Consider the following 12,903-nt stretch of genomic DNA (forward strand, 5'->3'; position numbering starts at 1 on the left):
CTCTGCAGTCAAAAGAATCATTGTAAAATCATTGACTCTCCTGCCGAATGTGTTCTGGAGGGCCTCCAATTCTTTCTTGTCTTCCTCACCTGGAGGATCTAAAGGTAGAACCTGAACAAAGGCATTAATTCCCTCAGGATCATAGAGGGAGACACACTTAAGTGATTCCATCTTTGCTACCTCCAGTTGTTTTCCATGTAAGGCAGGTAGTTTCACAATGGAAATCCACCACTTGCCCACTTGTGCTTCTCTTTTAACACACTCAGATGAGTTATCAAGTGGACTGAACAGTCTGTCTCCCAGAATGGCATTGGCTGCTGATGTCTTCCGATCTTCGTGTCTCCCATATACGACTAGATTTAGAGAGAGTTTTGGATGCTCAGGTGCTACCTCAAGATCAGGGACTTCAGTAAAGTACAAATATAGTCCCTTGTTTTCATACATTATGTTTTCCATTTCTGCAACCAATTCATTAATGTCAGAGGAAGAAACATTTTCTTTCAAGCTCATTTGAAGCTGCCTCTCTCCACAGTCTTGGATGAGTTGATTCAGTGTTGAATTCCCTGTATTTTTCTGTGTGACAACTATCATCAAGTATTTAAAAGCATCCTTTCCAAAGAATCTCATAATGAAATTAAAGGTTAAATTGTCCGTGTGAGTGAAATCAGAGGGGTTCACTAAAAGCAGAAGAATGTTTGGTCCAGGGTGGCACTGAAGCACATACTTTTTCAACTCATGTTTCACTTTTTCCACAGGGAGATTGAAGACATCTGCTGTTTTCACTACAGTGAAACATTCTTTACTCCAATATCTCTGAGCAGGTGGAAATGATGTGGACGTTTTTGGATCAGTGATCATGTCACTTAGTGTCCTCTTTTGTTTCTCATTTTTTCCAAATAACACAATCCTGAGAGCTGTAAAACAACAAGAACAGCAATTATCATCATTACCAACCAGTCGTCAATGACAGTTGTTTATAATTTCTCTTTTGAGTGAGAAACAGTTTGGCATGTAGTCAGTAATGTTTACATGTCAATGGTATTGGGACCCATCGATCCACTGGCTACGCATTTGGGGTGTGCCCGAACTCTTGCCCATAGTCAGCTGGGATAGGCTCTAGCAACACTTGTGAAACGCAAAACAGAAAAGCGGCTGAAGACAAAACAATTGTAGTTGTCTGTTCTTCAACGAGATGGATGGATAGATGAGTTTTGTTAGTGTTAGTGTTGTAAGTTGACATCATTTAATATGTAAAAATGTATAGATGAAATTAAATTTAGGAATTATATCCCATTATATTTCTTTGTATGCAGACCATTCTGTGCCATTTTTTTCTAAATTATGAATAATTGATTTTTGTATCATTTGGATATTACTCATCCATCCATCCATCCATCCATCCATCCATCCATCCATTCATCCATCCATCCATCCATCCATCCATCCATCCATCCATCCATCCATCCATCCATTTTCTTATAGACAAGATCTCTGTAATCACCTTGTCTACAGTCACTTGTTGGCCTTGCAGGTCACGGGTGTTGCTCTAGTCTATACCACTTTGCTATGGGCGAGAGGCAGGGTACACCCCAGATGTGTCACCAGCACATCACAGGTAGAAAATAGTAATTTTGTGAAAAACACACAACCTCTTTGAGTAAAGGCTGTGAAACAGGAAAAAGGTGCAGTGGGGAATGATTGGAAGGTTGGGGAATTACGTTGTGACTTATTGTTCCAGAAAGGATTGTTTCATTGTCACCTTTTAGAGACAATATACTGAGCTTATAAAAGGTGTTGACCACATTTCTCGGTATTGATACTGCAGCTTTCTATGCCAAACAGTAAAATCACGCTGTTTTCTAACCAACAGAACACAAAAAGAACAATATTGGATTAATTATTCTGATAGCCCACACAAACCGTAGGCTACCAGAATAACAAAAAAGACATTATTTGATCATCAAAATGTTTTTGGCAGTGCCTTTAAGGTTTTTAATTTTCTGGTTTTACTTCCTCATATGTCTGGCGCTATGCCAACATTCAATATTGTCAAGTTTTTTTTGGGGTGCATCTCCTCAATTGTCTTTTCTTCCAACCTATGTAAGAACTTAATTTTTTTGAGACTCACCAGATGCTGCTGTTGCCATTTTGTGTCAAAGCAATTCCAACTGAATTCCTTTTCCTGCGCTTTCTTAGTTGATGCTTGTAGAGTTTAAGAAAACAAAGCAAAACATGCTGGAATCAAGAGGTAAATAAGTACCTTAATTCAAATACTCTTCATAAAAACTCTTTCATCACAAATGAGGTAAGCAACTTTCTACTAACACAGCTTTTTGGATGTTAAAAATATCTGAAATTTGAGATTTTTTCTCTGTCACTGATTTTTTTGTTTGGTTAATTTTTACACAGTTAAACAAACACCCATTGCTTACCTGAGAATGTTGTCTTTTCTGGTAGTTTTACATCTTTTTTTTTTAAGTCATCCCATATAAGTTCAGTCCATCACTTGCAATGAAGTTTCTCCACCCATGGATTAAAATACCCTGTTTTGACTAAATTTATAGATTACTTATGCACACATTGTTTATTTTTTATTTTCTTTTTGTATGTTTCATTTAAGTTCTGTTCAATCTACTCACTATGAAAAGCTCATTTACTGCATTACTCTGTCTCTCAAAGTCCCAGGTTCAAAAACTGAATTTACCCAGCACAAGCTGCCTTCGATATAAAAACAGTGAATGGGCTGGCACAAACTCGCAGATAACCAATGGAGGCTCTGGAAGGGTCGAACCACATTGCTGACATTGCATAACTATGACAAACTGTGAAGCAGACGGGAATAGTCTTGATTCTTTGGTATCAGTAAGCAGGCTGGGATTAACAGTGTTTGTGATCTTTTTTAAAACGTTTTTGAACCTAAATAGTTTAACCATGGTCAGGCTAAAAAAAAACACAGAAGAAAGCTTTCAAGTTAAGCAGTTAATTAATTTAGGTGCATTATTTTCAGCTGTGACCTTGGAATGAAAAAAAATCTGTGAAGGAATTTGAACACGTCTTGGAATTGCACAAGCTCACGTGGTTTCCCGAAGAGGCTAAGTAAATCTAGAAAAACCTGTTCATAACCAACACAGATACATTAAATAGAAAATGATTCTGTTTACTTGTTGTGTGTACGTATGAAAACACGTTAAAAAAAAACAAAACCTTGAACAGTCACAATATGCCATTTGGACTTCAACAGAAGAAGTTGATCCAAACAGTCAGTCGAAAGACTTGAAAAAATGACACAGCTGAGCCTCATATTCCTTTACCTATAACAACCGTTTTCCAAGCTGGTGAAGGAATGACCCGATTCTCTGTAAAGTAATTTTGAGTACAGACTCAGTGAACCCACAAAAATGGTCCTACTGAAATTGTGACTGGTCTTGTTGTGCTCAGTCAGCATGAATACTTTGCATAAACATATTTCTAAAACTGTAGACACATTATCACACCTTTAAAGGGTTTTGGTTATTTGATTTATTACCTATACGTAATATATGTGTGCTATTTAGAATCTTATTATAAAGTTACTTTTGCTTTCTATGAAAACAGAGAAGAGGAAAGATCAGAAGGCCGGCCAGATCGCATCCCACTGGTCTTCCTGAGGGCTGATTTTAAACTCAGCCATGCTGCTCTGACACCAGGGGGCTTTATTTTTCATACCTGAAAGCCTGTTGAATTTGTTTGATTTATAACACAGACCCGCCTGCATGTAGCAGCATGTACGTATTAAACACATACATTTGTTTTAAATACATACAAGCTGCTGCATGCTTTTGTACCCCACTTTCTCTTTTTATCCTGGGAGGTCATTGGGTATGTTTGATTTATAGCCTGGTCGCTCCTGGCTGTGTTTTCAAATGGGTCCAACATCAGCCCAACCCTGCCCTGGTGTGGAAAGAATTAAAACACAAACATACTCTCAAACACAGATCTTCAGCAGACACAGTTTTACTAGAACTACTCTCCTCAAATATTTCTTTATCTTTATCAGCACTTCTATTCACTGTTATTAAATACATAACTATCGTGTGAGAAATTAAAACACTACTTTTAGCACTTAACTTAAAATTATATCACGTCCTCTTTGCCTTGATTTGACTACAGTAGTTTATGATGAATGCACCAAAAAGGACTGGCTAACTTTACTATAGTAGAACTAACTGATGAATCACTGACTGCATAGTGAGTGGTGGACAGAGCCACAGCAACCTCAAATTTTGATGTGAAGACTAAATTAACATCTCTGCACCAAGGAATAGAACTGATGGTGACACACACTGCCAAGTCTTTACTCTGATTGAATCTGAAAACTGTTTACTGAGGCCACAAATGCAGTAAGAAGTAGTTGTATTTTCTCATTAACTTACATATGGTTACGTAGCTCTAGCAAGTCACGTCTAAGTCTGGTTGTCCTATCAGTTAGTACTAGCCTTGTGTCAATTTTTTTCACCACCCTATACGTGACTCATTAATTATTCTGTTCTAAAGTGTACACTTTAATAATATATGTAATATGTAATTTCTTTGTCTTTTTTTCTTTCTTTCTTTGTTTCTCATAGGATGCCCTGTCTTCACTTCATTAAAGCAAAATCACATAACTGGCACATTCCTGCCTCTTCATCTTCCTCCTCCCCCACCTTGGCTTGTGTCCCCTTTAATTTTTTTGTCTATTTCTCTTTTGGTCATTTAGTTATTTATGCTCCTTAAAATTATGTTCCTTGCTATTTATTCTTCTCTCTTCCCTTGAGAGTCACTTAGACAGAGAAAAATAAAGTTGTCTGATGGATTGTCTATCTGCAGTAAGTCTTTAATAGAAGTCAAGTTCTGAAGAAATGTATTGAGAAATGTAATCAATCTAAAAACAAATGATTGGGTAAAATTGGCTATATATATAACTTTTAGTAAGTTTGCCAAAATGTTAAAAAAAACATCATTATGGTTGCATCAAGAGTCATTTTAAGTGAGGTGAATTGTCTGGACATTTGGAAGCTGTTTTTTTTTTGTTTGGATTAAACACAATAAATTTTAACTTCTAAAACTAAAACTATTGAAGACGGCACGGTGGCGCAGTGGTTAGCGCTGCTGCATTACAACACCGCGGACTCGGGTTCGAGTCCCGCTCTGTGCACATGCTCTCCCCATGTCTGCGTGGGTTCGCTCCGGGTTCTCTGGCTTCCTCCCACCTCCAAAAGTATGCCTGGTGCATCAGGTTGTTTGGCCGTTCCAAACTGCCCATAGGAATTAATGAGTGTGTGTGTGCATGGTTGTATGTCTTTGTGTGTGGCATCCCCGTTGCACTGGCGTAGTGCCCGGAGTGTCCCCCGCCTCACGCCCTATGCCGCCGAGATAGGCTCCGGCTCCCCGTGACCCGCTGCGGCGGATATAGCGGTGGTAATCTGAAGATGACTGACTATTTACAGTCTGGCTCCCTGTCAACTCAGAGGCAGAAATGTGAGAACTGTTTGAAAATATTGTAGTTTGAGTTGGATGTGAAAATGTAGGTTTTGATGTGAAGCTGCCCATGTTTTTGAAATGATGCTCTTGGGAAGGAAAAGTTTTTGTTGTAACAATTTGGTTTGGGCTTTGTTTAATTTCAACAATTATTATTTCTTTTTCAACACAGATTTTTGAGTCAAAACTAGCCACACTTTTATTTCATGGAAAAACATTGTACAAGTCACTCTATGTAAGGGATGTATTGTGCATGATGAGTGATTCATTCATGTATTTGTGTCATGTCACTGCTGTTGACTTACTGTACCAGCAGCCAGCTTGCTAGTAGGACAGTGGTACCTCTACTTACGAAATTAATTGGTTCTGGAAGAAATTTCTTCAGTAGAAAATTTTGTAAGTAGAGACACGTTTTCCATGCAAATGCCCTAATCTGTTCCAAGCCCCCCAAAATTCAGACATAAATGTTTTATAAAGCATAAAAATGCATCAAAACATGTGACAGATAAATGTTAAAATTGGATTATTACACAATAATTGAGAGTTGTGCATAATGTATAAAATAAAGAATAGAGTCAAAAATAAAAATGATGGTCATTTACCTTTTAACTGCTGTCCTCATTGTTTTTTGCCCTTTTTGGTTCATGCACTCTTGCCTCACCATGCCGAAAAACAGAGTGAATTCCAGTCCTCCTTTTGAACTTCTCCAACCACCGACGCAATGCCTTAAACTCCTTAAACTTCCTTTTGTTTTAATAATGTGGCGATTGTAGATGCATTGCAGCCATTTTCTTTGGCGAGATCAACCAAACGCATCCTTTTTTCATGCTTTTCTATTATCTCTTGCTTTTTTTATACGGACAAAAAAACTCTTTTCTTCATCTTTTCTTTTCCTCCTTTCTCCTTCATTTTCTTGGGGTCCATAGCGAATACTCAAAAAGTTAATATATTTACGTAAAACTATCAGAACACCACATGGGTTGAGGGCCGAATGACGAGGACGCTGCATAGACACCTATTTAGCTACACAATGAGGTCCCTCTTAGCCAATGGGATGCCAGGAAGATGCTAGGTAATAGCCAATGGCAGAGCAGCTGTAAGAATGTTGCGTTCAGGGAACTTTGGGAGCTGCGAGTAGCAGTCCATACTGTATTTTTACCTTTCATATCCGGAAATTTCTTTCGAAACAAGAGGCAATATTTTCCTGTTGAGGCGTTTCGTAACTTGAAAATTTTGTATGAAGAGATGTTCGTAAGTAGAGGTACTACTGTATTAGTAATCTGCCTACGTTCATCCAGGAAACCCATCCAATCTCTGAGGTGGAATCTAAAGACACTGTGTGACACCATCATGGAAAGTGGATCAAAATTTTTGAGTGATTTCAATCAAATGGTTCTCAGTGTTAAATCTAGTTACAATGGTGTGAACCAGTGTCAGCTGCGTGCAAAATCATTTGCTATGTAAATATTCATTCATTCATCTTCCAACCCGCTTAATCCGCTAACGCAGGTCGCGGGGTAGCCAGTGCCTATCCTGGCAGTCTCAGGGCGTGAGGCGGGGGACACTCCGGGCACGACGCCAGTGTACCGCGGAGCCACATACAAACAAACATACATTCACACACACACTCACTCCTATGGTCAATTTTGGGACCGGCCAATCAACCTAAAGCACATGCTTTTGGAGGTGGGAGGAAGCCGGAGAACCCGGAGAGAACCCACGCAGACACGGGGAGAGCATGCGAACTCCGCACAGAGCGGGACTCGAACCCGGGTCCGCCGTGTTGTGAGGCAGCAGCGCTAACCACTGCGCCACCGTGCCGCCCCTATGTAAATATATATAAAGATATTTCCTGCAAATTATTACATCCCGCTTCAAAGCGGTAATGTATTGTAATTGTCAGTGTTTGTGTGTTCGTCCATCCGTTCGTTCCTCAGTTAGTATGTCCACCAAATATCTTTGCAATTGTTGCAGGTAGAAAGATGAAACAAAAAGCAGATTAAATTAAAAGCCTCAAAGGGGATGAAAATGAGATGATGACCTTGAGAAAACTAGGTCAAGGTTAAATTTCAACTTTTGTACACTCAGGAACCAGATAAGATAGAAAGACAAGGGAGAAGGCCAGTGGGAGTAGATCAAAGCTAGTGCTTTGATCTACCTAGGCACTAGCTTTGATCTATCGTCAACGCTAGAGCATAGCTTTGACCTACCCTGATAGGTCAAAGCTCTGCACTTGTTCTACTTTCAGGGTACCCTGACCTACCCTGGAAGTAGGTTAGGGTAAGTCGTGGGATGTTGCAGTCTGTGATTGCCTTGGTTCTTTTTTGAATTGATTTTCACCTCCGATCAGATGAACAGACACTGATCCCACAATGTCCAATCATTGAAGGGTCACGATTGTTTCATCAGTCCTGGTTAACAATTCAGTGAAACTGTGGCCCTTGAAAAAAGATTTTACAACTAATTGTTCTTTCAAATGATGTTATTTACCTCAGCTTGTCCTTGATGTCTGCTAAGACAAACATAATTTTCACATTACAGATCTCAACTCCAGACCTTTTTTTGTATAGATGGGTAGATATTTCCGGATGCATGTTGAAGTGTCATAATAAACTTGGCAACAACAATGAAACTTAACTTTTTTTTTTGTCTCTATTTGTCTGTGTCATTATAGGTCATGCATTTTCTACAGAGCCTGTATGGACATCCCCAGGGGAACAGAGCTGCTAGTTTGGTATAATGACTCATACACTTCCTTTTTCGGAATCCCACTGCAGTGCATCGCTCAGGACGAAAATTGTAAGAAGACACACCTTTTTTTTCAACTTGTACCTCACTAGTTCTTTTTGGGCTTCTCATGTCTGATCAACTCTAGTTCGGAATAAAGTTATTTCAGACATCCAACCATAACATGTTCTGGTCTACAACAGAGAAGCATTTTCACTTCTCAAATTTCATCAGGTCAAAAGTTTGATTTCTAAAGCAGATAAATGCATCTTACTTACACAAGCTGAAAAATGATAGCAAGGAAATGAGGTCATCCTCTGAATAAAGTGACAGACTGAGGCCCCCATTGCAGTTTCCTGGAAAACAACACATTTAAAGAATTATCAACTAAATGTTTCAGAGGTAAATAGGACCGTTTCATCAATCAATCAATCAATCAATCAATCAATCAATCAATCAATCAATCAATCAATCAATCAATCAATCAATCAATCAATCAATCAATCGATCGATCAATCAATCAATCAATCAATCAATCAATCAATCCATCAATCAATCAATCAATCCATCAATCAATCAAGTTTTATTTATATAGCACTTAAACAAAGCAACAGACATTTCAAAGCGCTTTAACAGACAGAAAAACCCAACTGAACCTTCCAGATCAAGCATAAGCAGCAGTGGCGGGAAAAAACTCCCTCGTTGAGGCAGGACCCAGACTCTTTTGGGCGGCCATCCGCCTTGACCGGTTGGGTGGAAAAGAAATAAAAGGAAGATAAGGACAGGGTAAGAGAAAGAGAGAGAAAAAACATCTAGAGTGAATCCCCAAACACAAATTAAAGCTCATAACTCATTAATCAGTCTGTCTGCAAAACACAAAGCAAAAATAGTGGTTTTCTTTGGATGCCTCTTTTTAAAAGGGCTGGAAGAAGCCGCACAAACATTGCGGTGAAAACAGACTCTTTTATGAACCATGCCGTCCGGTTCATTCGTCTGACCAACCAACCCAGTCTAAACCCGATTGAACCAAGTACCAGTACTCAGCTTACTGTAGCCTCTGTTTCTGTCCTTAAACCTATCCTCCTCTTACTGTAAAGGGAATGTACACACCTTGAACTCATCTTTCATCCATCCTTATCCTTATGTCCAAGGTCTGCTGACTCCAAAAAACCTGATCAGTATAGTTTGGTGACATTGTAATTTGCTCTGTTCACAGACTGCTATTATTTTTCAAAATCAAATTACTTCATTTTAAAAGAGTTTTTTACCATTCTGCTGCCTTCAATAAAGGATGCAGTTTGTGTATTAATTTAACTTGAACCTGGTCATTCATCTTTTGCAAACATCTGTTTGCGTCTTTTTTAGTGGAAAAAAGTTGAAGCTTAGAAACCAACTACTGTATCTAGAAAGTTATGAATTCATTTAGACTGTTCACCCAATCATTTTAAAGTTTTTTTATTTGTTTTTTTGATTATTAATTTTACCATATAGTAATTTGTTGTGGCTCTTAATGTGAAGTTTTGAATGGCGGAGGCAGGGCAGATAATGATGTTTCCGAAGTTCAAACCTAGAAAGATAAATGCTAAAAACTTTATGTTCATTTTTTCTCTCTCTGTCATTTTCTTTCTTGCTCCAACTTATTCTCTTCACCATCATCTCCCTTTGCTCCTCTGTGTCTCTCCTCATTCCACCCTCGCTGTTGCTCTGTCATTAATTTACTTTATTTACATCTCCTCCAGTTTTCTGCTCTGTCAGCCTGTTTAGATATTTCTTTTTCTGTTTTCCTGTGGATTTGACAGAAATTTACTCCCTGCAGGAGGGAAAGACAACAAACTATGACTTTTTCTTTGTTAAACAAATAAAGGAAAAAAAACAACCTCAAAACATAAAGACAGAGTTTTAATCTTTGGAACCTAAACTGTACTGAATTGAATTAGGAGATCGTCTTTCATAGAGTCATAGCTAAATGAGATCGTGCTGATTGCAAATTAGAGATGTTTGGCCACCAACTGGTTTGTTTTACAGCTCTATAAGTAATGTACGTAACATTTTTCAGCATAACATGAATGTGGTGGCTTCTGCACATGTGCTCTAAAGTCTCTCTCACTCTCTCTTTCTCTCTCTCACACACACACACACACACACACACACACACACACACACACACACACACACACACACACACACACACACACACACACACACACACACACACACACACACACACACATATTCCAACAATCAAAGGATGGATTAGGAATCAATGATTCTTGTCACTTCTTTCTTCATGTGAACAATGATAGGAAGCCACAATGCAGCAAGTTTGTGTTATGTGCTGCAACCAAAAAACATTTTAAAGTGTACAAATTTGCCAGATTTTCCATCCATTTATGTATCCACATGATACTTTAGGTATAAAAGTCAGACACTGGCTAACACATTGTGTACTGATTCACATGTGCAGAGCAAACAAAGTTTGGGGGATCTGGAGGACTGCTTTCATTCCATCTTGAAATGAAAATAGTTTGTTCACATCCATATGAAGTGAAATTAGATCAGGCTTCTATTGTACAATCTGGAATACATTCTGGAGGACATTTAGCTTATTTTATTGAATATGGGTTTTCCATGGCATTGTAATTGCTGATTCTGCCCACAGTGGATGAGAGTAACATCAAAACTCTGCACTTAATCCAATAGGACTGTGAGACTTTGTGTCTTCAGTGGAGCAGACGTTTAAAGCTTTGACCTTAATTAATGCAGAAAGCTATAGCTGAGCATTTTCTGACTGGGATATGTCTGGTGCAGCCACAGGACCTTTTTGCTTGGAATTCATCATGTCTGTTGGTGCTACAAAGTGCAATCCTCTATGTGAAATTATATCAAAGTGTATCCAGCAATACACTTTTAGATCCCCCAAACTGGAAAAAACAGCTGATAAAAATGTTTAAGCGAAAATAAAGGAGTGATTTTCATATTAAAATGTAACAGAGGATAAAAATAGAGTAAAAAAATGCTTAAAAGCTAAAGTTAATACCCTCTAATCAGGGAAATTAATTTGACTAACACCTTGACTTCATTAAAATCATCGAAGAAAACCTATTTGAGAGCTCAAATATTAACACGAATCAAATAATTCAAATATGTCAAAAATATTAATGAACAATTTCACCATTTAATTAGACACATGAGCTGACCAGTCATGAGAATTATTTTATAGTTCTAAATTCTAGATTTAAGCTACACAGTTTCCATGAAACTATGTTACTTCAGAGCACCTACATCCTCTGAATGTTTACTGATGTATGCTACATCCAATCACAGCCTGTCGGCCTGACATTGCGCAGCCAGACCACCGCCTAACAGCTACAACATGTGCAGGGACACTAAAAAAAACAGTCCCTGCGGTGGGACTCCTCACTGTCTTCCTTCCTCTTCATGCTCCTGTTCTTCTTAGAATATCCTTGTTTTTCTTTGTCTTCTTTGTGGTTGGTCTATTTCTCTTCTCCAAACTATTCCAGGACAAAAGAACAACACTAGAGAGATGATTTTATTATGTAGATCGTTAAAAAGAAAGAGAGGATGAGGGCAAACTGATGACACGCGACAACAATGTGAGTCAGATGCAAAGAAAACAAAAGAGTAAGGAGGGAGGAGAAAATGGAAAATTTGCTTTGAGGATGTTGATAGAGAAGTACAGAGAAGGCCAGAGGGAGCTGCATTGTGTTTTTGTAGATCTGGAGAAAGCTGATGACAGGGGGCCCAGAGAGGAACTGTGATATTTTTTGAGGAAGTCTGGAGTTGCAGAGAAGTACAGTATGTTAGAGTGGTGCAGGACATGTATGAGGACTGTAAGACAGTGGTGAGGTGTGCTGTAGGTGTGACAGAGGAGTTCAAGGTGGAGGTGGGACTGCATCAGGGATCAGCTCTGAGCTAATCCCTGATCCCTGATCCTTCTTGTTCGCTATGGTGATGGACAGGCTGACAGACGAGGTTAGACAGGAATCTCCATGGACTATGATGTTTGCAGGTGACATTGTGATCTGCAGTGAGAGCAGGGAAGAGGTGGAGGAGAAGCTAGAGAGGTGGAGGTTTGTCCTGGAAAGGAGAGGAATGAAGGTTAGCTGCAGTAAGACAGAGTACATGTGTGTGAATGAGAGGGACCCAAGTGGAAGAGTGAGGTTACAGGGAGAAGAGATCAAGAAGGTGGAGGATTGTAAGTACTTAGGCTCAACAGTCCAGAGCAATGGAGAGTGTGGAAAAGAGGTGAAGAAGCGTGTCCAGGCAGGATGGAACGGGTGGAGGAAAGTGTTAGGTGTGATGTGTGATAGAAGAGTTTCAGCTAGAATGAAAGGAAAGGTGAACAAAACTGTGGTGAGACCAGCGATGTTGTTTGGTCTAGAGACAGTGTCACTGAAGAAAAGACAGGAGACAGAGCTGGAGGTAGCAGAGATGAAGATGCTGAGGTTCTCTTTGGGAGTGACCAGGAAGGATAGGATCAGGAATTAGTACATCAGAGGGACAGCACATGTTAGAGGTTTTGGAGATAAAGTCAGAGAGGCCAGACTGAGATGGTTTGGACATGTTCAGAGGAGAGATAGTGAATATATTGGTAGAAGGATGCTGAGTTTTGAACTGCCAGGCAGGAGGCCTAAAGGAAGACCAGGTTTATGGATGTAA

General features: G+C 39.2%; 2 protein-coding genes across 2 annotated transcripts in view; one reads left to right on the forward strand and one right to left on the reverse strand.

The window, feature by feature from the left end:
• Positions 1–266, reverse strand: part of LOC137591604 (uncharacterized) — a 2,730-nt gene extending 2,464 nt beyond the window's left edge. The window contains exon 1 of the mRNA XM_068309706.1: positions 1–266. This exon is cut by the window's left edge and continues 2,464 nt beyond it. Coding sequence (XP_068165807.1) covers positions 1–171 — 171 coding nt within the window. The 5' untranslated portion in view covers positions 172–266.
• Positions 1–12,903, forward strand: part of prdm6 (PR domain containing 6) — a 92,155-nt gene that overhangs the window by 45,129 nt on the left and 34,123 nt on the right. The window contains exon 8 of the mRNA XM_068310086.1: positions 8,171–8,295. Coding sequence (XP_068166187.1) covers positions 8,171–8,295 — 125 coding nt within the window. The remainder of the gene's footprint in view (positions 1–8,170; positions 8,296–12,903) is intronic.

This window comes from Antennarius striatus, chromosome 3 (genome assembly GCF_040054535.1).
Source record: "Antennarius striatus isolate MH-2024 chromosome 3, ASM4005453v1, whole genome shotgun sequence".
Taxonomy (NCBI): Eukaryota; Metazoa; Chordata; class Actinopteri; order Lophiiformes; family Antennariidae; genus Antennarius; species Antennarius striatus.